The 27766-nt window shown below is 58.6% G+C and overlaps 3 protein-coding genes across 4 annotated transcripts; 1 reads left to right on the forward strand and 2 right to left on the reverse strand.

Moving 5' to 3' along the window:
• Window positions 1-769: 769 nt before the first annotated feature.
• On the reverse strand, window positions 770-5453 carry LOC148220506 (AP-1 complex subunit sigma-1A; the record flags this gene model as incomplete). Its single annotated transcript, XM_088155246.1, is given in 3 exon segments — window positions 770-878; window positions 3611-3748; window positions 5413-5453. Coding segments are annotated over 3 exon segments (288 nt in total), but the record flags the coding sequence as incomplete, so codon positions are not given.
• Window positions 5454-8159: 2706 nt separating this feature from the next.
• Window positions 8160-16388, reverse strand: LOC148220507 (glia-derived nexin-like). 2 transcript variants are annotated; one of them, XM_088155245.1, is made up of 8 exons: window positions 15353-15516; window positions 14080-14314; window positions 12947-13142; window positions 10224-10423; window positions 9469-9568; window positions 9294-9380; window positions 9104-9188; window positions 8160-8388 (listed from the first exon to the last, which is right to left on the reverse strand). In XM_088155245.1, exons 3-8 carry the CDS (start codon window positions 12975-12977, stop codon window positions 8352-8354), a joined length of 540 nt encoding a protein of 179 aa, XP_088011371.1. In that variant the 5' UTR covers window positions 12978-13142; window positions 14080-14314; window positions 15353-15516; the 3' UTR covers window positions 8160-8351. The 2 variants fall into 2 exon arrangements, with proteins under 2 accessions (XP_088011371.1, XP_088011370.1); XM_088155244.1 differs by lacking the exons at window positions 8160-8388; window positions 9104-9188; window positions 9294-9380; window positions 9469-9568; window positions 10224-10423 and adding an exon at window positions 16249-16388 and having other exon boundaries at window positions 12974-13142; window positions 15353-15615.
• A 1713-nt stretch (window positions 16389-18101) lies between these two features.
• On the forward strand, window positions 18102-27602 carry LOC148220508 (uncharacterized). Its single transcript, XM_088155230.1, has 5 exons — window positions 18102-18110; window positions 20546-20633; window positions 20917-20978; window positions 26170-26216; window positions 26390-27602. Exons 1-5 carry the CDS (start codon window positions 18102-18104, stop codon window positions 26880-26882), a joined length of 699 nt encoding a protein of 232 aa, XP_088011356.1. The 3' UTR covers window positions 26883-27602.
• The last annotated feature ends 164 nt before the right edge of the window (window positions 27603-27766 follow it).

Consider the following 27766-nt stretch of genomic DNA (forward strand, 5'->3'; position numbering starts at 1 on the left):
TTCCCCAGTGTCCCCCAATGTCCCCAGTGTCCCCATTGTCCCCAGTGTCCCCAATGTCCCCAATGTCCCCAGTGTCCCAATGTCCCCAATGTCCCCAATGTCCCCAGTGTCCCAATGTCCCAATGTCCCCAATGTCCCCAGTGTCCCAATGTCCCCAATGTCCCCAGTATCCCCAGTGTCCCCAGTATCCCCATATCCCCAGTGTCCCCAGTGTCCCAGTGTCCCCAGTGTCCCCAGTATCCCCAGTGTCCCCAGTGTCCCCAGTATCCCCAGTATTCCCAGTGTCCCCAGTGTCCCCAGTATCCCCAGTGTCCCAGTGTCCCCAGTGTCCCCAGTGTCCCCGGTGTCCCAGTGTCCCCAGTGTCCCCAGTATCCCCAATGTCCCAATGTCCCCAGTGCCCCCAGTGTCCCAGTGTCCCCAGTGTCCCCAGTGTCTCCAGTGTCCCCAATGTCCCCAATGTCCCCGGTGTCCCCTAGTGTCCCCAGTGTCCCCAGTGTCCCCAGTGTCCCCAGTATCCCCAGTGTCCCCAGTGTCCCCAGTGTCCCCAGTATCCCCAGTGTCCCCATCCTGTCCCCAGCCCGTGTCCCCAGTCCCCAGTGTCCCCAGTGCCCCCAGTGTCCCCAGTGTCCCCAGTGTCCCCAGTATCCCCATGTCCCAATGTCCCAGTGTCCCCAGTGTCCCCAGTGTCCCCAGTATCCCCAGTGTCCCCAGTATCCCCAGTATCCCCAGTATTCCCAGTGTCCCCAGTGTCCCCATGTCCCCACTCACGCTGCCGAAGTATTTGTCCAGCAGCTCCACGTAGCGGTGGATGAGCTCCAGCGTGATCAGCTCATTGTCCTGGCCCTCGATGGCGCAGCAGAAGTAGAGGCTGGCGTACCTGGGGACACCAATGACATCCCTGGGGACACCCCTGGGGACATCCCTGGGGACACCCCTGGGGACACCAATGGCACCCCTGGGGACACCCCTGGGGACATCCCTGGGGACACCCCTGGGGACACCAATGGCACCCCTGGGGACACCCCTGGGGACATCCCTGGCCTGGGGACATCCCTGGGGACACCAATGGCCTGGGGACGTCCCTGGGGACATCCCTGGCCTGGGGACATCCCTGGGGACACCCCTGGGGACACCAATGGCCTGGGGACACCAATGGCATCCCTGGGGACACCCCTGGGGGACACCAGAACCCGCCGGGCCACGGGGACGGGCCCAAGGAGAGCCCTGATGTCACCATGGCCAAGACAACCACGGGCAACACAGCCATGGTCAACCCAACCATGGACAACCCATCATGGTCAAACCATCGTGGTCAACTCATCATGGGCAACCCAACCATGGTCAACTCATCATGGCCAAGACAACCGTGGGCAACCCAATCATGGTTAAACCATCATGGTCAACCCAATCACCATCAATTCATCATGGTCAACCCAACCATGGTCAACTCATTATGGTCAACCCCAACATGGTCAACCCAACCATGGTCAACCCAACCATGGTTAAACCATCCTGGTCAACAGAATCATGGACAACTCATCATGGGCAACCCAACCACAGGCAACCCAGTGTAGTCAAGCCAACCATGGTCAACCCAAGCATGGTCAAGACAACCATGGTCAAACCAAGATGGTCAACGGAATCATGATCAACTCAACCATGGTCAACTCAACCATGGTCAACTCATCATGGTCAACTCAACCATGGTCAACCCAACCATGCACAGCCCATCATGGCCAACTCACCATGGTCGAGCCATTGTGGTCAATTCAACCACGGTCAACTCATCATGGCCAACTTGACCATGGTGAGTCCAACCATGGTCAACCCAATCATGGTCAACCCAACCATGGTCAACTCAACCATGGTCGACCCAATCATGGTGAACCCATCATGGTCAATCCAACGATGGTCAACCCATCATGGTCAACTTGATCATAGTCAACCCCTCATGGGCAACCACCATTGTCAACCAATCATGGCGAACCCAACTGTGGTCAACCAAACCGCGGACAACCCAACCATGGTCAACTCAACCATGGTCAACCAAACCATGCTCAACTCATCATGGTCAACTCAACCATGGTCAACTCATCATGGTCAACCCAACTGTGGTCAACCCAATCATGGTCAACCCAACTGTGGTCAACCCAATCATGGTCAACCCAACCATGGTCAACCCAACCATGGTCAACCAACACCATGGTCAACTCATCATGGTCAACCCAACCATGGTCAACCCAAACATGGTCACCTCAAGCATGGGCAACCCATCATGGTCAACTTGATCATAGTCAACCCAACATGGTCAACCCAACCATGGTCAACCCATCATGGTCAACTTGATCATAGTCAACCCATCATGGGCAACCCAACTGCGGGTCAACTCAACCATGGGCAACCCAACCATGGTCAACCCATCATGGTCAACCCAACCATGGTCAACCAATCATGGTCAACCAAACCATGGTCAACCCAACCATGGTCAATCAACCATGGTCAATCAACCATGGTCAACCCAACCATGGTCAACCCAACCATGGTCAACCCAACCACGGTCAACCCATCATGGGATGGTTTGGGGGAACAAAATTGGGGTGGGGGGATCCCCCACGATCCCCAAAGTCCACCTGGGGAGAAGCTTTTTTTGAGGGAAAAGGTGAAATTTTGGGTCAAAAAAAGGTGGATTTTATGGAAAATGGAATTTTTGGGGGAAAAGGGGAATTTTTGGGGGAGAAAAAGTGGAATTTGGGGGGAAAAGGTGAATTTTTAGGGGGGAAAAGATGGATTTTTATTTGGGGGGAAGATCATTTTTGGGAAGGGAAAGTGGATTTTTTTTGGGAAAAAGTGAATTTTTAGGGAAAAATGTGGGATTTTGGGGGGCGAAAGAAGATAATTTTGGGGAGGAAAATGTGGATTTTGGAGGGAAAATTGGGTGTTTATGGTGGAGAATTATTTTTTGAGGTGGAAAGAAGGAGTTTCTGTTGCTTTTTGAGGGAAAAAAAAGCATTTTTTGGAGGGAAAGTTGGTAATTTTTTGGGGGAAAAAGGCTTTTTTTTTGGGAATTTTCTTAGGGGGAGAAAAAGGAAATTTTGGGAGAGAAAGTTGCAATTTTTTGGGGGGAAAAAAAAGAAATTTTCTGGGAGAAAAAAGAAATTTTCTCGGGTGGGGAAAGTTTTTTGAGGTGAAAATTACTTTTTTTGAGGTGAAAAAAGGCATTTTTTGGGGAAAGGTATTTTTAGGGGGGGAAAAAGCATTTCCTGTGAAGAAAAAAGACATTTCTGGGGGAAAAGGGGATTTTTTTTCCAGGAAAAAGGCGTTTCTGAGGGAGGAATAACAGAATTTTTTTGGGGGAAAGAGGCAATTTTTGGCAGGAAAAAAAAAAAACAAACACATTTCATAAAAAAAAAAATATTCCAGATGAAAACCCTCTCCTCTAATCCCCACCAACATTTTAGCACAATTTTCTCACCAGAAAATTGCTTTTTTTTCCTGAAAAAAAACCATTTTTTTGGTTCACAACACGACTTTTCCCTCCAACTCTTTTTTTTTTTTTTATCTGATTTTTTCTAATTTTTTTTTTTTTTCAGAGTTTTTTTTTTTTTTTACCTCTTGTAGACCACTTTGAGGTCTCTCCACTCGAGGAAACTGCACATTTTGGGTTTCCTGGCCAGCACCACCTGCATCAGCTCCCTCACCATCTTCTTCTTGTCCTTGTCGGCCGTGGCCAGGTACCACTTCTGCAGCCTGAGCTTCCCTTGGCGGCTGACAGCAGCATGAACCGCATCTGGGGGGGCTGGGGGTCACTGGGGGTCACTGGGGGGCACTGGGGGGCACTGGGAGGGGACTGGAAGTGACTGGGAGGGGATTTGAGGTGATTTTGGGGGGATTTGGGGGGAATTTTGGGGTTTTGGGGGGATTTGGAATTCAGGGATTTGGGGGTTCTGCAGCCTGAGCTTCCCTTGGTGGCTGGAACCACACCTGGGGGGGCTGGGGGTCACTGGGGGGCACTGGGAGGGGACTGGGAGGGACTGGGAGGGGACTGGGAGGGGACTGAGACGGGGATTTGAGGTGATTTTGGGGGGAATTTTGGGGTTTTGGGGGGATTTGGGGCTCAGGGATTTGGGGGTTCTGCAGCCTGAGCTTCCCTTGGTGGCTTGAACCGCATCTGGGGGGGCTGGGGGTCACTGGGGGTCACTGGGGGGCACTGGGAGGGGACTGGGAAGTGACTGGGAGGGGATTTGAGGTGATTTTGGGGGGATTTGGGGGAAATTTTAGGGTTTTGGGGGGATTTGGAATTCAGGGATTTGGGGGTTCTGCAGCCTGAGCTTCCCTTGGTGGCTGGAACCACACCTGGGGGGGCTGGGGGTCACTGGGGGGCACTGGGGGCACTGGGAGGGGACTGGGAAGTGACTGGGAGGGGATTTGAGGTGATTTTGGGGGGATTTGGGGAAAATTTTAGGGTTTTGGGGGGATTTGGAATTCAGGGATTTGGGGGTTCTGCAGCCTGAGCTTCCCTTGGTGGCTGGAACCACACCTGGGGGGGCTGGGGGTCACTGGGGGGCACTGGGAGGGACTGGGAGGGCACTGGGAGGGGACTGGGAGGGGATTTGGGGTGGTTTTGGGGGGATTTGGGGGAAATTTTAGGGTTTTGGGGGGATTTGGGGCTCAGGGATTTGGGGGTTCTGCAGCCTGAGCTTCCCTTGGTGGCTGGAACCGCATCTGGGGGGGCTGGGGTCACTGGGAGGGACTGGGAGGGACTGGGGGGCACTGGGAGGGGACTGGGAGGAGATTTGGGGTGATTTTGGGGGGATTTGGGGGAGTTTGGGGTGGTTTTGGGGGGATTTGGGGGTGCTGGGAGTGGGGTGTTCTGCAGCCTGAGCTTCCCTTGGTGGCTGGAACCACATCTGGGGGGGCTGGGGGTCACTGGGGGGCACTGGGGGGCACTGGGAGGGGGACTGGGAGGGACTGGGAGGGGACTGGGAGGGACTGAGACGGGGATTTGAGGTGATTTTGGGGGGAATTTTGGGGTTTTGGGGGATTTGGGGCTCAGGGATTTGGGGGTTCTGCAGCCTGAGCTTCCCTTGGTGGCTGGAACCGCATCTGGGGGGGCTGGGGGTCACTGGGGGGCACTGGGAGGGGACTGGGAAGTGACTGGGAGGGGGGTTTGAGGTGATTTTGGGGGGATTTGGGGAAATTTTAGGGTTTTGGGGGATTTAGGGGTGCTGGGACTGGGGTGTTCTACAGCCTGAGCTTCCCTTGGTGGCTGGAACCACATCTGGGGGGGCTGGGGTCACTGGGGGGCACTGGGAGGGGACTGGGAGGGGACTGGGAGGGGATTTGGGGTGGTTTGGGGGAATTTTGGGGTTTTGGGGGGGATTTGGGGCTCAGGGATTTGGGGGTTCTGCAGCCTGAGCTTCCCTTGGCGGCTGAACAGCAGCTGGAACCACATCTGGGGGGGCTGGGGGTCATCTGGGGGTCACTGGGGGGGCACTGGGGGGCACTGGGAGGGACTGGGAGGGGATTTGAGGTGATTTTGGGGGGATTTTGGGGAAATTTTAGGGTTTTGGGGGGATTTAGGGGTGCTGGGAGTGGGGTGTTCTGCAGCCTGAGCTTCCCTTGGTGGCTGGAACCACATCTGGGGGGGCTGGGGGTCACTGGGGGGCACTGGGGGGCACTGGGAGGGGACTGGGAAGTGACTGGGAGGGGATTTGAGGTGATTTTGGGGGGATTTGGGGGGAATTTTGGGGTTTTGGGGGGATTTGGAATTCAGGGATTTGGGGGTTCTGCAGCCTGAGCTTCCCTTGGTGGCTGGAACCACACCTGGGGGGGCTGGGGGTCACTGGGGGGCACTGGGAGGGGACTGGGAGGGACTGGGAGGGGACTGGGAGGGGACTGGGAGGGGATTTGAGGTGATTTTGGGGGGAATTTTGGGGTTTTGGGGGGATTTGGGGCTCAGGGATTTGGGGGTTCTGCAGCCTGAGCTTCCCTTGGTGGCTTGAACCGCATCTGGGGGGGCTGGAGGTCACTGGGGGGCACTGGGAGGGACTGGGAGGGGATTGGGAGGGGACTGGGAGGAGATTTGGGGTGATTTTGGGGGATTTGGGGGAGTTTGGGGTGGTTTTGGGGGATTTGGGGGTGCTGGGAGTGGGGGTGTTCTACAGCCTGAGCTTCCCTTGGTGGCTGGAACCACACCTGGGGGGCTGGGGGTCACTGGGGGGCACTGGGGGCACTGGGAGGGGACTGGGAAGTGACTGGGAGGGGATTTGAGGTGATTTTGGGGGATTTGGGGGAAATTTTAGGGTTTTGGGGGGATTTGGAATTCAGGGATTTGGGGGTTCTGCAGCCTGAGCTTCCCTTGGTGGCTGGAACCACACCTGGGGGGGCTGGGGGTCACTGGGGGGCACTGGGAGGGACTGGGAGGGGGACTGGGAGGGGACTGGGAGGGGACTGGGAGGGGATTTGGGGTGGTTTGGGGGGAATTTTGGGGTTTTGGGGCTCAGGGATTTGGGGGTTCTGCAGCCTGAGCTTCCCTTGGTGGCTGGAACCACATCTGGGGGGGCTGGAGGTCACTGGGAGGGACTGGGGGGCACTGGGAGGGGACTGGGAGGGGATTTGGGGTGGATTTGGGGGTAATTTGGGGGGATTCTGCGTGGTTTGGTGGGATTTGGGGTGGTTTTTGGGGGAATTTGGGGAGGGGTGAAGTGGTTTTGGGGGGATTTCTGCAAGTTCTGGGGGAGTTTTGGGGGGATTTGGGGTGGGTTTGAGGGAATTTTGGGGAGTTTTCGGGACTTTTAGGGGATTTGAGGTGATTTTGGGGGGAATTTTGGGGGAGTTTGGGGGAATTTGGGGAAGTTTTGGGGGGATTTGGGGGCTCGGGGAGGGGTTTGGAGTGTGGGGGGTTGGGGAATTTCGGAGGATTTGGGGGGATTTGGGGTCTGGGGATGGATTTGGGGGGGATTTGGGGTCTGATTTTGGGGGGGGGGGGATTTTGGGTCTGGGGATGGATTTTGGGGGGGATTTGGGGTCTGGATTTTGGGGGGGTGGGATTTTGGGTCTGGGGATGGATTTTGGGGGGGATTTGGGGTCTGGATTTTGGGGGGATTTGGGGACCAGGTAAAGTGGGGAGGGGGGGTCCCTTGGGAGGGGGAGGGGCCTGCAGAGTCACGTGATACCGGGGGCGGTGGGGTGGGGAAAGGTCACGTGGGAACGGATCCCGGCATGGGGGGAGGGGGGTCTTTGCCCCACCGTGGGAACCCGAGGTCACGTGGTCAGGAGGTCAAAGGTCACACCCCCCTCCCCCCAGGTCACGACCACCCCTCCCAATTCCCCGCACCACGTGACCGCCCCACCCCAGCCACGTGACTGCCGCGCCCCCCGCTCACCATAGCGCCGTGTCCCGAGGGAGGAGCCGCGGCCGAGGCCGAGGCCGGGGCCCGGGGGTCAGGGGGGGGGGTCAGGGAGGGGGTCCCGGAGGGGTCCCGGGGGTCGGGGGGGGGTCGCACGGGGCCGCTCCGCGCCTCCGGCAGCGCCGCGCCGGGCCCGCCGCTTCCGGGTGTGACGTCACCGCGCATGCGCCGGCGCGCCCGGGGCGGGGCCTGTCGCCGTGGCAACGGGAAAGGGGCGTGGCTTGGTGTGAGGGGGGAATGGGGAGGGGCTTCCCGCAGAGAGGGCGGGAGTTTCCATAGCAACGGGGAGGGGGGCCGGGCTCGTTGCCAAGGTAACCAGGGCGCGCTTCCCGCCAAGGGAACGCCGTTGCCATGGTAACGGGGGAAGGGGACGTGGTCTAACGCTAAGGGGCGACGCTGTTGCCATGGCAACGCAGCGCCGTTTGGTCGTGGTTGCTATGGGGGGTGTTGCTATGGTAACGGAGGGAAGAATTGGGGGGAAAAGGGAAATTGGGGTCCTTAGGGGGGGATTTGGGGTGAAAGACGGGAAATTTGGGGGTGCTGGGGATAGAAGCCGTTCTTTGGGGATGGGGTGGTGACCCCAAAGCCAGGGCAGGAGTGACCCCAAACCCCAGGAGAGGAGTGACCCCAAACCCAGGGCAGGAGTGACCCCAAACCCAGGACAGGAGTGACCCCAAACCCAGGGCAGGAGTGACCCCAAACCCAGGACACGAGTGACCCCAAACTCAGGACACGAGTGACCCCATGACCGGGTTGTGGGGGGTGACCCCCAATATATTAAACTCTCCCCAATAAATTACAATAAACTCTCCCCCAGACCCCATGGGACCCCCGGTGTGGGGTGTCCCCGTTTTGGGGTGGCCCCATTTTGGGGTGGCCCCATTTTGGGGTGGCCCCATTTTGGGGTGTCCCCTTTTTGGGGTGGCCCCTCCATGGGGCTCTCAGGGATCCGTCACCTGCCCACGAACAGGATGGTCCCTGTGGGGGGGACAGAGAGGTCAGGGAGCCCCCCCAAAATCCCAAATCTATGGGCAGAGATCCCCTAAAATCCCAAATCCGTGGGGCAGAGATCCCCCAAAATCCCAAATCTATGGGGATCCCCTAAAATCCCAAACCCATGGGGCAGAGATCCCCCAAAATCCCAAACCTATGGGACATAAAACTCCCCCAGACCCAAATCCATGGGGCACAGACCCCCCCCCAAACCCTTCCCAAGGGGGATGAACCCCCCCAACCCCGCACCGAGCCCCCCAAATCCCCCAAATCCCCGAAACTTCCCCAAATCTCCCAAATCCCCCAAATCCCACAAACCCCCCCAAATCCCCGAAACCCCCAAACCCCTAAATTCCCAAATCCCCCTAAATCCCCCCAAAACCCCCAAAACCCCCCAAACTCCCCTAAATCCCAAAAATCCTCCAAATCCCCCAAACCCCCCCTAAATTCCCCAAATCCCGAAACCCCCCAAACCCCCTAAATTCCCCAAATCCCCCTAAATCCCCCAAAGCCCCCCAAACTCCCCAAACTTCCCTAAATCCCACAAATCCCGACAAACTCCCCAATCCCCCCAAATCCCCCAAATCCCCCCAAATTCCCCGAAACCCCCAAACCCCCCCAAATCCCCCAAACCCCCCAAATCCCTCTAAATCCCCACAAATCCCCCAAACCCCCCCAATTCCCCCAAACCCCCCCAGACCTGTGGGGTGGTGCCGGATGAGGAAAGAGGAAGGGATGATCCAAGACGATTTCCAGGGGGGCCATGCGGGAATAAACCACGGCAGCTACGGGACGGGGGGGGGATGGGGGGGACGGACAGTGAGACCCCCGCCAAAATGTCCCCACGGTGTCCCCCCCCCCCCACTCAGGTGTCCCCAAATGTCACCCACCTGAGGCCGAGGCCACCTCGGTGCCGTTTTCTGTCACCTCCATGCGAACTTTCTGCAGGACCTGGCCCAGCACCAGGTGCTCCTCACCTGGAGGAGGGGAGGGGTCAGGACACACCTTGGGGACATTGGCGACACCTTGGGGACACCTCGGGGACCTTGGGGACACCTCAGTTACCTGAGACGGGGAGAAGTCGGCGGCCTCGGGGTCGAAGGGGTCGAGGACCCCCAAGGAGCGGAGGGGACCCCGCAGGTCCCAGGAGCTCTCCAGGGAGAAGCTGAAAGGTGGGGAGGGGTCACCTGGGGGGGGCCTGGCGGTGTCCCCAAATGTCCCCAAGTGTCCCCAAGTGTCCCCTCAGTGTCCCCACTGTCCCGCCAATGTCCCCAAATTCCCCAATCTCCCCAATGTCCCCAACATTCCCGATGTCCCCAAACGTCACCAAATGTCCCCAATGTCCCCTAAATCTCCCCAAATGTCCCCCAATCCCCCTGAATCCCCCCAATGTCCCCTCAGTGTCCGGAAATGTCCTCAATGTCCCCTCACTGACCCCGCTGTCCCCAAATGTCCCCAGATGTCGCCAATGTCCCCAATCCCCCAATGTCCCCCCGCTGTCCCCAATCCCCTCAATGTCCCCAATGTCCCCAGTGTCCCCACTGTCCCCAATCCCCAATGCTCCCTCGATGTCCCCGCTGTCCCCATTGTCCCCGATGTCCCCAATGTCCCAAATCCCCCCGATGTCCCCAATCCCCACTGTCCCCATTGTCCCCACTGTCCCCTGTGTGTCCCCAATGTCCCCAATCCCCCCAGTGTCTCCAATCCCCCAATGTCCCCAATCCCCCCCAATGTCCCCATTGTCCCCGATGTCCCCGATGTCCCCAATCCCCCCGATGTCCCCACTGTCCCCCCTGTCCCCGATGTCCCCGCGCTCTCACCGGGGCAGCACCAGCACGCGGGGGGCGGGGCTCAGGTTTGTCACCCAGTGGGTGACAGCGCGCGCGTCCAGCAGGCGCGACAGGGCGACAATGGGGACGTGGCGCTCCAGGGGGGGCCACCAGCAGCAGCGCCACCTCCCCCCCCGCGTACGGGACCTCGGCCACCGTGAAGGCGACACCCGAGGGAGACTCGAAGTCACCTGGGGGGGACATCGGGGAGGGTCAGAGGGGACAGGGGGTGACAATGGGGGGACATTGGGGGGGCTCAGAGGGGACAGGGGGTGACATCGGGGGGGACATCAGGGAGGGTCAGAGGGACAGGGGGTGACAAAAGGGGGGGACACGGGGAGGGTCAGAGGGGACGGGGGGGACAATGGGGGGACATCGGGGGGGCTCAGAGGGGACGGGGGGACAATGGGGGGACATTGGGGGGGGACATTGGGGGGCTCAGAGGGGACGAGGGGACAATGGGGGGACATTGGGGGACATCGGGGAGGGTCAGAGGGGACAGGGGGTGACAAAGGGGGGGACATTGGGGGGGGGTCAGAGGGGACACGGGGGGTGACAATGGGGGGACATCGGGGGGGCTCAGAGGGGACGGGGGGACAATGGGGGGACATTGGGGGGACATTGGGGGGCTCAGAGGGGACAGGGGGGACATCGGGGGGGACATCGGGGAGGGTCAGAGGGGACAGGGGGTGACATCGGGGGGGACACGGGGAGGGTCAGAGGGGACGGGGGGGACAATGGGGGGACATCGGGGGGCTCAGAGGGGACGGGGGGACAATGGGGGGACATTGGGGGGGACATTGGGGGGCTCAGAGGGGACGAGGGGACAATGGGGGGACATTGGGGGACATCGGGGAGGGTCAGAGGGGACAGGGGGTGACAAAGGGGGGGACATTGGGGGGGGTCAGAGGGGACACGGGGGTGACAAAGGGGGGGACATCGGGGGGGTCATTGGGGAACATCGAGGGGACATCGGGGAGGGTCAGAGGGGACAGGGGTGACAATGGGAGGGACATCGGGGGGGTCAAAGGGGACAGGGGGGGGGACATTGGGGGAGGGGGGACAGAGGGGACACGGGGGGTGACATCGGGAGGGACACGGGGTGACAGGAGGGAGACAGGCAGGGTGACACGGGGTGACACGGGGTGACACGGGGACATCCAGGGTGACACGAGGGGAACTCCAGGGTGGCGCAGAAGGAACGCCAGGGTGACACGAGGGGACATTCAGGGTGACCCAGGGTGACACGAGGGGAACTCCAGGGTGACAAGAGGGGACATTTAGAGTGACCCAGGGTGGCACGGGGACGTCCAGGGTGACACGAGGGGACATTCAGGGTGACACGGGGACATTCAGGGTGATCCAGGGTGACACGGGGACATCCAGGGTGACACAGGAACATTCAGGGTGACCCAGGTGACACGGGGACATCCAGGGTGACACACGGGGACATCCAGGGTGACACAGGAGGGATCCAAGGTGACACAGAGTGACAGGAGGGTGACACGGGGACATCCAGGATGACACACTGGGACATCCAGGGTGACACGGGGAGGGTCAGAGGGGACACGGGGACATCCTGGGGGTGGGGGGACACAGGGGGTGACACCGAGCGGGGGGGACACCAGGTGACAGCAGGTGACACCAAGTGACACAGGAGGTGCCAGGCAGTGACAGGAGGTGATACGAGGTGACAGGAGGTGCCACCACGTGCCACCAGGTACTAGGAGGTGACACAGGAGGTGACACAGGAGGTGACACAGGCGGTGCCTGCAGGTGACACAGGAGGTGACACAGGCGGTGCCAGCAGGTGACACAGGTGCCATAGGTGACACAGCAGGTGACAGCAGGAGGTGACACCTGTGCCTCCAGGTGCCCCAGGTGACACAGCAGGTGACACAGGAGATAACAGGCAGTGACAGTGGGTGGACACAGGTGACACAGATGACACAGGTGTCACAGGAGGTGACAGTAGGAGGTGACACAGGTGACACAGGAGATAACGGACAGTGACACAGGAGGTGCACAGGTGCCCCAGGTGACACAGGAGACAAGGGAGGTGACACAGGTGACGCGGGAGGTGCCCCAGGAGGTGCACCAGGCGACAGGGGAGGTGGCACAGGTGGCACAGGTGACACGGGAGGTGACACAGGTGACACAGGTGACAAGGGAGGTAACACAGGTGACACAGGTGAACCGGGAGTTGACACAGGTGACACGGGAGGTGACACAGGTGACACAAGAGGTGACACAGGTGACACAGGTGCCACGGGAGATGACACAGGTGACAAGGAAGGTGACACAGGTGACACAGGTGGTGACACAGACGACACAGGAGGTGACACAGGTGACACGGGAGGTGACAGGTGGTGACACAGGTGACACAGGAGGTGGCACAGGAGGTGGCACAGGAGGTGACACAGGTGACAGGGGAGGTGACACAGGTGACACGGGAGGTGACACAGGTGACACAGGTGACAAGGGAGGTGACACAGATGACAGAGGTGACACAGGTGGTGACACAGGTGACACAAGAGGTGACACAGGTGACAGGGGAGGTGACACAGGTGACACGGGAGGTGGCACAGGTGACACGGGAGGTGACACAGGTGACAGAGGTGACACAGGTGGTGACACAGGTGACACAGGAGGTGGCACAGGTGACACGGGAGGTGTCCCAGGTGCCCCAGGTGTCCCAGGTGCCCGTTGCTCACCGCAGCGGAAGCGGCCGCCGCTCGCCATCATGGGCACCGAGCGCTCGGAGCCGTCGCTCCGCAGGAAGGGGCGGGCGCGGGTGGCGCGCGGGGGGAACGGGACCCCCCCAGGACCCCCGGAAGGATTCGGCGCTCGCCAACAGGAGCCGAGTGGCCGCGGGCACCGCCCCGGGGGCCACCAGGTTGGCCACCAAACCTGCAGGGGACACCCGCGTCACCTCCCGTGCTGGGGATGGCCCCAAACGCCAGGGAGCCAAAAAAAACCCCACGAGAGAGCCCAAAAAATCCACAATGATCCCATAAAAACCCCATTGATCCCATAAAAACCACAGTGATCCCATAAAACCCCATTGATCCCATAAAAACCACAGTGATCCCATAAAAAACCCCATTGATCCCATAAAAACCACCGTGATCCCATAAAAACCACAGTGATCCCATAAAAACCCCATTGATCCCATAAAAACCACAGTGATCCCATAAAAACCACAGTGATCCCATAAAACCCCATTGATCCCATAAAAACCACAGTGATCCCATAAAAACCCCATGATCCCATAAAAACCACAGTGAGCCCATAAAAACCCCATTGATCCCATAAAAACCCCATTGATCCCATAAAAACCACAGTGAGCCCATAAAAACCCCATTGATCCCATAAAAACCACAATGAGCCCAAAAAATCCACAATGATCCCAAAAAACATAAAATGATCCCAAAAAAATGACCCGGAATGATTGATCCCAAAAAACTCCATTGACACCCCCCCCCCCCCCCAAAATGGGGTCCCCGAGCCCATCGCCCCCTCCCCAATTCCCGGGGGTCCCATCCCCAATTCCCGGGGTTCCCATCCCCAATTCCCAGGGGTCCCATCCCCAATTCCCGGGGGTCTCATCCCGGGGGTCCCCTCCCCATTCCCGGGGGTCCCCTCCCCAATTCCCAGGGGTCCCATCCCCGTCGCCCCCTCCCCAATTCCCGGGGTTCCCATCCCCAATTCCCGGGGGTCCCCTCCCCAATTCCCGGGGTTCCCATCCCCAATTCCCGGGGGTCCCCTCCCCAATTCCGGGGGTCTCACCCCCGTCGCCCCCTCCCCAATTCCCGGGGGTCCCATCCCCAATTCCCGGGGGTCTCACCGCGTGTCCTGGCTCTGGCCCAGGCGTTCAGGCCCCTCCTCGCCCCCTCCCCAAATCCGAAGTCCAGGCGGGCGAGGCTGCGGGGGCCCGAGGGCTCTCACGAGCCGGGTGACAAAGCGGGCCTCAGGGCCACCCCCCGGGCCACAAAGAGTCCCTGGGCCACCTCCAGCTCCTGGCCCGGAGCCCCCGCCCAGCGCCCGGCGCAGCCCCCGCAGCTCGGCCGAGACCCCCGGAGCTGCGGGGAAACTGAGTCACGGAGCGGCACGGGGGCGTTTGGGGACGTTTGGGGGCGTTTGGGGGCATTTGGGGACATTTGGGGAACGTTTGGGGACATTTGGGGGGCGTTTGGGGAACGTTTGGGGACATTTGGGGAACGTTTGGGGGCATTTGGGGGACGTTTGGGGGGACGTTTGGGGGGCGTTTGGGGGGCGTTTGGGGGCGTTTGGGGACATTTGGGGACATTTGGGGCGTTTGGGGACATTTGTGGGGCGTTTGGGGGCGTTTGGGGACATTTTGGGGGCGTTTGGGGACATTTGGGGAACGTTTGGGGACGTTTGGGGAACGTTTGGGGACATTTGGGGGACGTTTGGGGGCGTTTGGGGAACGTTTGGGGACATTTTGGGGGCGTTTGGGGACATTTGGGGGACGTTTGGGGCCATTTGGGGGGCGTTTGGGGGCATTTGGGGACGTTTGGGGGCATTTGGGGAACGTTTGGGGGGCGTTTGGGGGCGTTTGGGGACATTTGGGGACATTTGGGGCGTTTGGGGACATTTGGGGCGTTTGGGGACATTTGGGGACATTTGGGGTTGTGCCACCATCACCCCCACCGTGGGGAGAGGGACCCTGTGGGGATGGGGACCCGCCCCCCCCCTCTAATGGGGACAGGGACCCCCAAAGTGTCCCAAATTGGGGACAATGACCCCAAAGTGACCCCAAATTGGGGACAATGACCTCAAAATGTCCCAAACTGGGACAAGGATCCCAAAATGTCCCCAATTGGGGACAATGACCCCAAAGTGTCCCCAAACTGGGACAATGACCCCAAAGTGTCCCCAATTGGGGACAATGACCCCAAAGTGTCCCCAATTGGGGACAATGACCTCAAATCCCCACCCCAGTGGGGACAATGACCCCGAAGTGTCCCAAATGGGGACAGTGACCCCAAATCCCACCCCCCAATGGGGACAATGACCCCAAATTGGGGACAATGACCCCAAAGTGTCCCCAAATTGGGGACAATGACCCCGAAGTGTCCCCTCCTGTCCCCTCTCACCGTCGATGCTGAAGCCGGTGGCCTCCTCCAGCTGCTGCCGGCCCCTCCCGGCCGTGGCCACCTGCAGGGCCACCAGCACCGAGGTGGCCCCGTAGGGGGCGAACACGACATTGGTGTCACCTCGGGGTCCCAGCGCCTCCCGGAAAAGCCGCAGCCCAAAATCTGTCACCAGCTGGGACACCCGGGCCGGGTCTGGTGTCCCCGAGCCCGCCAGGGCCACCAGGGCCACCAGGGCCACGAGGGACAGCGGGGACACGCTCATCCTGGGGGGACACGGGGGTTACTGGGGACACTGGAGGGCACCGAGGGGACACTTGGGGTGGCACCAGGGTGGTTCCGGTCCTAATCCTGATCCTAAACGCAGTCCTGGGGCTGATTCCAGTCCCGGTCCCAGTCCCGGTCCTGGTCCCAGTCCCAATCCCAATCCCAGTCCAAGTCCCACTCCCGGTCCCGGTCCCAGTTCCATTCCCAGTCCAGTCCCAGTCCCAGTCCCAGTCCCAGTCCCGGTCCCGGTCCCGGTCCCGGTCCCGGTCCCGGTCCCGGTCCAAGTTCCATTCCCAGTCCCAGTCCCAGTCCCAGTCCCAGTCCCAATATCAGTCCAGTCCCAGTCCCAGTCCCAGTCCCGGTCCCAGTCCCGGTCTCGGTCCCGGTCCCAGTTCCATTCCCAGTCCAGTCCAGTCCAGTCCCGGTCCCGGTCCCAGTTCCATTCCCAGTCCCGGTCCCAGTCCCACTTCCATTCCCAGTCCCGGTCCCGGTCCCGGTCCCAGTCCCAATCCCAGTCCCGGTCTCAGTCCAGTCCCAGTCCCAGTCAAAATCCCAGTCCCGGTCCCGGTCCCAATTCCAGTCCCAGTCCCAGTCCAATTCCAGTCCCAATCCCGGTCCCGCTGCCCTCTCACCTCTCTCTGGTCTCAGTCCCGGTTCTGCTGCCCCAGAATCAGCTCCGAGTTCGGTCCCAGTATCCCGGTACTGGTCCCGGTCTCTCTCCCAGTATCCCGGTACTGGTCCTCGTCTCAGTCTCTGTGTCCCGATCCCAATCCCGGTGTTTTAATCCCAGTCTTGATGTCCTGATCCCGGTCCCAGTGTCCCAATCCCGGTCCCGTTCTCGCTGTCCCGGTCCCAGTGTCCCAATCCCGGTCCCGTTCTCGCTGTCCCGGTCCCGGTCCCGGCTCTGGAGGCGCCTCCGGCCCCGACGGCGCCTTTAAAGGGCGGGGCTGGGAGGGGGGGGGGGGGGGGGGGGCAAAGGGGGGGGATTTCCACCGGTGTCCCCCGTGACGTCACCACCCACGCGTGTCCCCTGTCCCTTCCCGTGACCCCTGTGACCCCCTGGAGTTCCCGTGACCCCTCCGTGACCCCCCCGGTGTCCCCTCTGTGACCCCCCCCCCTCCATGTCCCCTGGGTGTCCCGGGGTCCCCAAGGTGTCCCCCCCACACCCCCGTGCCCCTCCCATGTCCCCAGGGTGTCCCCCCACCGTGTCCCCCCCACGTCCCCTGTGCCCCCTCCGTGTCCCCTGTGTCCCCTGTGTCCCCCCTGTCCCCGGGGTGTCCCCCCACGTCCCCTGTGTCCCCCCCCGGTGTCCCCGGGGTGTCCCCCCCCTCCCCGCTGTCACCCCGGGGTGACGCCAGGGCCCCTTCCTGCGGGGTGACGTGGTGGCACTGTGGTGGCACTGTGGTGGCACTGTGGTGGCACTGTGGTGACATCGGGGACAGAGGGGGGGTAATTGGGGGTGTCCAAAGCTCCCTTGGGGTCAGGGGTCTGTTCCAGCGCCCCATAGACCCCATAGACACCTATCGAACCCTATAGAGCCCCTATAGAGCCCCATAGACACCTATAGAATCCCATAGAACCCCAAAGACACCTATAGACCCCATAGGCACCTATAGAATCCTATAGAGCCCTATAGACCCCATAGAATCCTATAGAACCCCATAGAGCCCCTATAGAGCCCTATAGAACCCCATAAACACCTATAGACCCCATAGACCTCTATAGAACCCAATAGAGCCCCCATAGAACCCTATACAACCCCATAGACACCTATAGAAACCTATGGAGCCCCTATAGAACCCCATAGAGCCCTACAAACCCCATATACACCCCCAGTGCCCCATAGACTCCATAGAACCCCGTAGATCCCCTATAGAACCCCCATTGAACCCTATAGACCCCATAGACCCCCTATAGAACCCCATAGACCCCCCTATAGAACCCCATAGATCCCACAACCCCCCTATAGAGCCCCATAACCCCCATACAGACCCCATAGACTCCCTATAGACCCCATAGACCCCCTATAGAATCCTATAGAACCCCCCATAGACCCCCTAGACCCCTATAGAATCCTATAGAACCCCCCATAACCCGCTATGGAACCCCATAGACCCCCTATAGACCCCATAGACCCCATAACCCCCCGTAATCCCCTATAGAATCCTATAGAACCCCATAGACCCCCCCATAGACCCCATAGACCCCCGTAATCCCCTCTAGAATCCCATAGCCCCCTATAGACCCCATAAATCCCATAAACCGCCCCCCCCCCCCCGCCCAATCCCAAAACCCACCGGAAAAAAAAAAAAAAAAAAAAAAAAAAAAAAAAAAAAAAAAAAAAAAAAAAAAAAAAAATCCCATTTTTAAATTTTTAATTAAATAATTAATTTTTTTCTCCCGGCGCCTTTTTTTTTTTCTTTTTCTTTTTTTTTTTCCTTTTTTTTTTTCCCTTTTTTTCCCTTTTTTTTGCCCAAACTTGGCCATGGTGGGGGCGCGCTGGAGGAGTCAAGGGACAGGAATTTCCTCAGGAACCCAAAATCGCCGCTTTTCCACCCAAAATAGGAGCCGGGAGCGCGATTATTCACTGTGGGGGCGGGGACGCGTCTGGTCACGTGACAAAATAGGAGGGGGGGGGGACACGGGGACATCCCCTGGTGACGTCAGAGTCGGGACCCCCTCCCAAAATTCCCCTAAAAATTCAGAATTATCCAAAAATCTCCCCAAAAAATTCAGAATATTCCATAATAATCACCCCCCTTAAAATTCAGAATTCTCAAAAAATCTCCCCAAAAAAATCCAGAATATTCCATAAAAATCAGACCCCTCCCTAAAATTCAGAATTATCCAAAAATCGCCCCCCAAAAAATTCAGAATATCCCATAATAATCAGACCCCCCTAAAAATTCAGAATTATCCAAAAATCTCCCCCAAAAAATTCAGAAAATCCCATAAAAATCAGACACCCCCCCACAAATTCCCCTAAAAAAATTCCAGAACTTTCCCCAAATCCCCGCACAAAATTCCTCCCCAAATTCCAGAACTCCTCCAAAATTCCCCTAAAAAATAAAAAAAATTCCCCTAAAAATCCAGATTCTCCCCCCAAAAAATCAGACCCCACCCTAAAATCCAAAATCCCCCCAAAATCCCCCCACAAAATTCCCCCAAAATCCAAAATCCCCCCAAAATCCCCCCACAAAATTCCCCCAAAATCCCCCCAAAATCCCCCCCCAAATTCCCCTAAAATCCAAAATTCCCCCCAAAATCCCCCCCCAAATTCCCCTAAAATCCAAAATCCCCCCAAAGTCCCCCCACCCACCCAGACCACCCCAAAAAAATCAGAGCCCCCCAGAATTCCCTAAAAAATCCAGACCCAACCCCCAACCAAACCAGCACCCCAAAATACCCCCGGGACCCCCCAAATCCGCCCTGAGACCCCAAATCCCCCCCAAATCCCCCCCGGTTCACCCCAAATCCCACCTGGGACCCCCAAACCCCACCCGGGACCCCAAATCCCCCCCAGTTCACCCCAAATCCCATCAGGGACCCCCAAACCCCTCCGGAGACCCCAAATCCCCCCCAGTTCACCCCAAATCCCCTCAGGGACCCCCAAATCCCACCCGGGACCCCCCAAACCCCAATCAGGACCCCCAAACCCCTTCCCCAAACCTCAAATCCCCCCCCCCATTTCACCCCAAATCCCATCAGGGACCCCCAAACCCCTCCCCCAAACCCCCAATCCCCTCAGGACCCCCAAATCCCACCCAGGACCCCCCAAACCCCATCCGGGATCCCAAATCCCCTCAGGGACCCCCAAACCCCTCCCCATCAGGGACCCCCCCAAACCCCTCCCTCAAACCCCAAATCCCCTCAGGACCCCCCAAATCCCACCCGGGACCCCCCAAACCCCACTCAGGACCCCCCAAACCCCCAATCCCCTCAGGGACCCCCAAACCCCAATCAGGACCCCAAATCCCCCCCGAGACCCCCAAACTCCACCCAGGACCCCCCAAACCCCTTCCCCAAACCCCAAATCCCCCCCCTCCAGTTCACCCCAAATCCCATCAGGGACCCCCAAATCCCTCCCTCAAACCCCAAATCCCACCCAGGACCCCTCAAACCCCTCCCCCAAACCCCCAATCCCCTCAGGGACCCCCCAACCCCACCCAGGACCCCCCAAACCCGACCCAGGACCCCCCAAACCCCTCTCCCAAACCCCAAATCCCCCACCTCGTTCACCCCAAATCCTATCAGGGACCCCCAAACCCCACTCAGGGCCCCCCAAACCCCACCGGAGACCCCAAATCCCACCCAGGACCCCCCAAATCCCCTCAGGGACCCCCCAAACCCCACCCGGGATCCCAAATCCCCTCAGGGACCCCCCAAACCCCACCCAGGATCCCCCAAACCCCTCCCCCAAACCCCTTCCCCAAACCCCAAATCCCCCCCCCCCAGTTCACCCCAAATCCCATCAGGGACCCCCCAAACCCCACCCGGGACCCCCAAACTCCACCCAGGACCCCCCAACCCCCACTCAGGACCCCCCAAACCCGACCCAGGACCCCTCAAACCCCACTCAGGACCCCCAAACCCCTCCCCCAAACCCCCAATCCCCTCAGGGACCCCCAAACCCCTCCCCCAAACCCCCAATCCCCTCAGGGACCCCCAAACCCCTCCCCCAAACCCCCAATCCCCTCAGGGACCCCCCAACCCCACCCAGGACCCCCCAAACCCGACCCAGGACCCCCCAAACCCCTCTCCCAAACCCCAAATCCCCCCCCTCTTTCACCCCAAATCCTATCAGGGACCCCCAAACCCCACTCAGGGCCCCCCAAACCCCACCCAGGACTCCCCAAACCCCTCCCCCAAGCCCCCAATCCCCTCAGGGACCCCCCAAACCCCACCCAGGACCCCCCAAACCCCACTCAGGACCCCCCAAACCAGACCCAGGACCCCCCAAACCCCACCCAGGACCCCTCAAACCCCACTCAGGACCCCCAAACCCCTCCCCCAAACCCCCAATCCCCTCAGGGACCCCCAAACCCCTCCCCCAAACCCCCAATCCCCTCAGGGACCCCCAAACCCCTCCCCCAAACCCCCAATCCCCTCAGGGACCCCCCAACCCCACCCAGGACCCCCCAAACCCGACCCAGGACCCCCCAAACCCCTCTCCCAAACCCCAAATCCCCCCCCTCTTTCACCCCAAATCCTATCAGGGACCCCCAAACCCCACTCAGGGCCCCCCAAACCCCACCCAGGACTCCCCAAACCCCTCCCCCAAGCCCCCAATCCCCTCAGGGACCCCCCAAACCCCACCCAGGACCCCCCAAACCCCACTCAGGACCCCCCAAACCAGACCCAGGACCCCCCAAACCCCACCCAGGACCCCCCAAACCCCACTCAGGACCCCCCAAACCAGACCCAGGACCCCCCAAACCCCACCCAGGACCCCCCAAACCCCACTCAGGCCCCCCCAAACCCCTCCCCCAAGCCCCCAATCCCCTCAGGGACCCCCAACCCCTCCCTCCCCCCGGGCTGACTCAGCTCGGGGTGACTCACTCGGGTCTGGGCTCCTTCCTGTGGGGTCCCTGGGGACGGGGGGAGGGGGCGTCACATCCAGCTCATCCCAAATTCCTCGTGATTCACCCCAAAAACGAGCTCCGGGCCCCAAATAACCCCAAAAAAACCTCAGTGAGCCCCCAGAGTGAAGGGATTCATCCCGAAAAATTCCACAGGCACACGTGGGCTGGGATTTATCCCAAAAAATGCACGGATCCATCCCAAATCTGCATGGATTAATCCCAAATCTTCATTAATCCACCCCACTCTGCATGGATTAATCCCAAATCTTCATTAATTCATCCCAAATCCACCTGGATCCATCCCAAATCTGCATGGATTAATCCCAAATCTTCATTAATTCATCCCAAATCTTCATTAATTCACCCCAATCTGCATTAATTCTTCCCAAATCTTCATTAATTCATCCCAAATCTGCATTAATTCATCCCAAATCTTCATTAATTCACCCCAAATCCACCTGGATCCACCCCAAATCTTCATTAATTAATCCCAAATCTTCATTAATTCACCCCAAATCTGCATTAATTCACCCCAAATCTTCATTAATTCACCCCAAATCTGCATTAATTCATCCCAAATCTTCATTAATTCATCCAAAATCTTCATTAATTCACCCCAAATCTTCATTAACTCATCCCAAATCCACCTGGATCCATCCCAAATCTGCATTAATTCACCCCAAATCTTCATTAATTAATCCCAAATCTGCATTAATTCATCCCAGATCCACCTGGATCCATCCCAAATCTGCATTAATTCATCCCAAATCTTCATTAATTCACCCCAAATCTGCATTAACTCACCCCAAATCTGCATTAATTCACCCCAATTTGCATTAATTAATCCCAAATCTTCATTAACTCATCCCAAATCCACCTGGATCCACCCCAAGGCCTCACTGCACCCCAAAAATGAAGGAATTCACCCCAAATCCTCCCACAGACCCCAAACCTGTCCCCATCCCCAGCGCTGTCACCCCACAGGGGTGTCCCATGTCCCCATGTTGTGTCCCCATCCCGTGTCCCCATCTCGTGTCCCCATCCCATGTCCCCATCCCGTGTCCCAAATCCCGTGTCCCCCACATCCCAAATCCCTCCCAATGTCCCAAATCCCGTGGCCCCGTCCTGTGTCCCCTGTCCCCCTCTCTGACCCCATGTCCCACCTCCCCATCCCACCCCGTGTCCCCTGTCCCCATCCTGTGTCCCCTGTCCCCATCCTGTGTCCCCTGTCCCATGTCCTGACCCCATGCCCCACATCTCCACCCCCTGTCCCAGGTCCCATGTCCCCATCCTGTGTCCCACCATGTCCCGTGTCCCATGTCCCCTGTCCGGACTGTGCCCTTTGTCCCCTGTCCCCATCCCGTGCCCTTTGTCCCCTCTCACGTCCTGATCCCTGCCCCCTGTCCCCATGCCATGTCCCACCATGTCCCCTGTCCCACGTCCTGTCCCTTGTCCCCTGTCCCTTGTCCCCATCCCGTGTCCCATCAGGTCCCCTGTCCCCATCCCGTGTCCCCTGTCCCTATCCCACGTCCCCATCCCGTGTCCCGCCATGTCCCCCGTCCCGTCTCATGTCCTGACACCGTGTCCCACGTTCCCATCCCGTGTCCCCTGTCCCACGTCCTGACCCCTGTCACTTGTCCCCATCCCGTGTCCCATGTCCCCACCCCATGTCCCACCATGTCCCTTGTCCCCTGTCCAACGTCCTGTCCCTTGTCCCTTGTCCCCTGTCCCGTCTCACTGTCTTGATGCCATTTCCCTTGTTCCCATCTCGTGTCCTTTGTCCCCTGTCCCACGTCCTGACCCTTGTCCCCTGTGCCGTGTCCCCATCCCGTGTCCCCTGTCCCCATCCCGTGTCCCCTGTCCCCATCCCTTGTCCCCATCCCGTGTCCCACCATGTCCCCTGTCCCCCACTCTGACCCCATGCCCCCCATCCCCGCCCCGAGTCCCATGACCCGATGGCACCAGAACGTGGCCTTGGGCACACCTGGACACGCCCTTGGGGCCACCAGGATGTGCCCCGAGGAATCTCCTGGACCTCGAGGCCTGGCCCGGTGGCCACCGCGGTCGGGTTTTGGCATCTGGCCACCGGTGCTGACATTTGGCTTCCACGCTTGACTTGTGGCCACCGTGGCTGGGTTTTGGCCACCCCAGCTGCCATTTGGCCTCCAGAGTTGCTCGGGTAACTTCGGGCCAGCACCATCGGCTTCTGCTCGCCGCCGGTGGCACGAGGACCCCCAGCCTGGGCCAGAAGGAGCCCCCGGGGTGGCCGGGGGTGGCCAATTCTTGTAAATATTGTTATGGTGTGTTTTAATCTGGAATATTCTTCATAGAGATGTGGGAATATAAAGTACAGGTGTCAACATGGAAACGGAAAATAGGAAAATGAATTTAAATGTGGTTTAAAATAAAGGGAGGTTTTGTTTCTGTTTGCTTAGAGGTAGGGCTGTTGAAGAATACTAGAAAATATGAACATAAAAATATATAATATATAAAATTTTTTACATAAAATAAAAATAAATGTTGGTAATATAACGATATATATATTGTGATTATGAATAATATATAATTTGTATAATAATGTATAATATCGTATATAATGAAAAATAATATTGTCTATGTGGTATAATAGAAATTAAATTGAATATATAAAATAAGTATAGATTAGGAATATGAATATAAATTAAATATTTTTAAAAGATAGAATTTTTTTTAGATCTAAAGGGTTTTTCTTACAGTTTCCGTTTGTTTGGAGGCCGGAGGTTTCTCAGGTCTGGTCGGGGATTTTTGGGGCGTTCATTCCGGAGGATTTTTGGAAGGATCGGGAATCTCCTTTATTCCATCCCTTGCCTGTGCCCAAAGCGCCGCCCGGTGGGCAGAGAGCGGAACTGCAGGGACCCCGCGAGCCCGGGCAGGGCTGCAAGGAGAGAGCAAGGAGATCGATTGATGCGCCTGCCGATCGATTATATCGGCGATCGATTGATCGCGCCTGCCGATCGATTAGCTCGGCGATCGATTGCCAATGCCTGTCGATCGATTATATCGGCGATCGATTGCTAATGTCTGCCGATCGATTAGCTCGGCAATCGATTGCCAATGCCTGCCGATCGATTATATCGTCGATCGATTGATCGCGCCTGCCGATCGATTATATCGGCGATCGATTGCCAATGCCTGCCGATCGATTAGCTCGGCGATCGATTGCCAATGCCTGCGATCGATTATATCGGCGATCGATTGCTAATGTCTGCCGATCGATTATATCGGCGATCGATTGCTAATGCCTGTCGATCGATTAGCTCGGCGATCGATTGCCAACGCCTGCCGATCGATTAGCTCGGCGATCGATTGCCAATGCCTGCCGGTCGATTAGCTCGGCGATCGATTGATCGTGCCTGCCGATCGATTAGCTCGGCGATCGATTGCTAATGCCTGCCGATCGATTAGATCGGCGATCGATTGATCGCGCCTGCCGATCGATTATATCGGCGATCGATTGCTAATGCCTGCCGATCGATTACATCGGCGATCAATTGCTAATGTCTGCCGATCGATTAGATCGGCAATCGATTGCCAATGCCTGCGATCGATTATATCGGCGATCGATTGCTAATGCCTGCCGATCGATTATATCGGCGATCGATTGCTAATGCCTGTCGATCGATTCTATCGGCGATCGATTGCTAATGCCTGCGATCGATTATATCGGCGATCGATTGCTAATGCCTGTCGATCGATTAGCTCGGCGATCGATTGCCAATGCCTGCGATCGATTATATCGGCGATCGATTGCTAATGCATGTCGATCGATTAGCTCGGCGATCGATTGCCAATGCCTGCCGATCGATTAGATCGGCGATCGATTGATCGTGCCTGCCGATCGATTAGCTCGGCGATCGATTGCTAATGCCTGCCGATCGATTAGCTCGGCGATCGATTGCTAATGCCTGCCGATCGATTAGATCGGCGATCGATTGCTAATGCCTGCTGATCGATTAGCTCGGCGATCGATTGCTAATGCCTGCCGATCGATTAGCTCGGCGATCGATTGATCGTGCCTGCCGGTCGATTAGCTCGGCGATCGATTGCTAATGCCTGCCGATCGATTAGCTCGGCGATCGACTGATCGTGCCTGCCGATCGATTATATCGGCGATCGATTGCTAATGCCTGTCGATCGATTAGATCGGCGATCGATTGCTAATGCCTGTCGATCGATTAGATCGGCGATCGATTGCTAATGCCTGCTGATCGATTAGATCGGCGATCGATTGCTAATGCCTGCTGATCGATTAGCTCGGCGATCGATTGCTAATGCCTGCCGATCGATTAGCTCGGCGATCGATTGATCGTACCTGCCGGTCGATTAGCTCGGCGATCGATTGCTAATGCCTGCCGATCGATTAGCTCGGCGATCGACTGATCGTGCCTGCCGATCGATTATATCGGCGATCGACTGATCGTGCCTGCCGATCGATTATATCGGCGATCGATTGCTAATGCCTGTCGATCGATTAGATCGGCGATCGATTGCCAACGCCTGCCGATCGATCGCTCGGCGATTTTCTCAAGGATTGGGGCTCTCCTTTATTCCAGCCCTTTCCTGTCTCCCAAGCGCCGCCCTGTGGGCAGAGCGCGGCACTGCGCGCCTGCCTCTCCCAAGATGGCGGCGCGGGTGCCACTCCCAAGATGGCGGCGCGGGTGCCTCTCCCAAGATGGCGGCGCGGGTGTCACGCCCAAGATGGCGGCTCGGGCGTCACTCCCAAGATGGCGGCTCGGGTGTCACGCCCAAGATGGCGGCTCGGGTGCCTCTCCCAAGATGGCGGCGCGGGTGCCTCTCCCAAGATGGCGGCGCGGGTGTCACTCCCAAGATGGCGGCTCGGGTGCCTCTCCCAAGATGGCGGCGCGGGTGCCTCTCCCAAGATGGCGGCGCGGGTGCCTCTCCCAAGATGGCGGCTCGGGTGTCACTCCCAAGATGGCGGCTCGGGTGCCGCTCCCCGACCTTCTCGCCATGGCTGCAGAGTGAGGCCGGCACAGCCGGGAGCCGCTCGCTCCAGTGCGGTGCCCGCGCACGGCGCCGACCCCGATCCCACGGGGGCGATTTTGGGCGGCGTTTCCAATGGCGCCGACATCTCCTTCAGCCCGGTTCGGCCCGGGGGAGACGGGCGGGGCCGCCAGCGATGGTCCCGGCCCAGCCCGGGCAGGATCGGGCGGAGCCGGGGATCGGCGAGGCGGGGCACGGCGGGACCGGGGGCGGGACCGGGCGGGACCGGGGGCGGTGCTTTAGGGGCGGTCCCCGGTGGTCCCAGGTGGTCCCGGGTCGGTACCGAGCGGTACCGGGGGCGGTGTTTCAGGGGTGGTACCGGGCCCGGCTCAGGTGATTTAATGCCCAGAAATCGCCTCCTGTGCCCGGTGCTCACACCGAGCTGCCGCCGCTGTCGGAGCTCCGCTCACAGCACGGATTTGGGCTTCCCCTCCACTCAAACCCTCTCCCCCTTCCTCCTCCTCCTCCTCATCTTCCTCTTTTTCCTCTCCCCCCCCTCCGGTTGGGGCCCTTCCGAACCGAACCCCTCGGCCCAGGAGCCGGGAGCCGTCCCGAGGAGGCGTTTGGCCAGGATTGCACGAGGTCCCGGCTGCCGTACGGGACCGGTCCCGGTCCGTTCGGAACGGGAGCAGGCACAGCCCTGAATGGGCGGCCAGGATTTCATTCCCAGTATTCCCAGTACAGGGAAAGGAATCCGGGAACACAGCCCTGGAAAGTGCGTGAGATATACTGGGAATACTGGGAATGAAATCCTGGGAATGCAGTCCTGGATAGAGCGTGAGTTATGCTTGGTGTACTGGGAATACTGGGAATAAAATCCTAGGAATACCGCCCTGGAAAGAGCGTGAATTATACTGGGAATACTGGGAATGAAATCCTGGGAATGCAGTCCTGGAAAGAGCGTGAGTTCTACTGGGAATACTGGGAATGAAATTCTAGGAATGCAATCCTGGATAGAGCGTGAATTATACTGGGAATACTGGGAATAAAATCCTAGGAATACCGCCCTGGAAAGAGCGTGAATTATACTGGGAATACTGGGAATGAAATCCTGGGAATGCAGTCCTGGATAGAGCGTGAGTTATGCTTGGTGTACTGGGAATACTGGGAATAAAATCCTAGGAATACCGCCCTGGATTGAGTGAGAGTTATACTGGGAATACTGGGAATGCTGCCCTCTCACCTCTCTCTGTCTCAGTCCCGGTTCTGCTGCCCCAGAATCAGCTCCGAGTTCGGTCCCAGTATCCCGGTACTGGTCCTGGTCTCTCTCCCAGTATCCCGGTACCGGTCCTGGTCTCAGTCTCTGTTTCCCATCCCAGTCCCGGTGTTTTAATCCCGGTCCTGATGTCCTGATTCCGGTCCCAATGTCCCAATCCCGGTCCCGTTCCCGCTGTCCCGGTCCCGTTCCCGCTGTCCCGGTCCCAGTGTCCCAATCCCGGTCCCAGTGTCCCAATCCCGGTCCCGTTCTCGCTGTCCCGGTCCCGGTCCCGGTCCCGGTTCTGGAGGCGCCTCCGGCCCCGACGGCGCC

The sequence above is a fragment of the Sturnus vulgaris genome, chromosome 36 (assembly GCF_052056855.1).
Source record: "Sturnus vulgaris isolate bStuVul1 chromosome 36, bStuVul1.hap1, whole genome shotgun sequence".
Lineage (NCBI taxonomy): Eukaryota > Metazoa > Chordata > Aves > Passeriformes > Sturnidae > Sturnus > Sturnus vulgaris.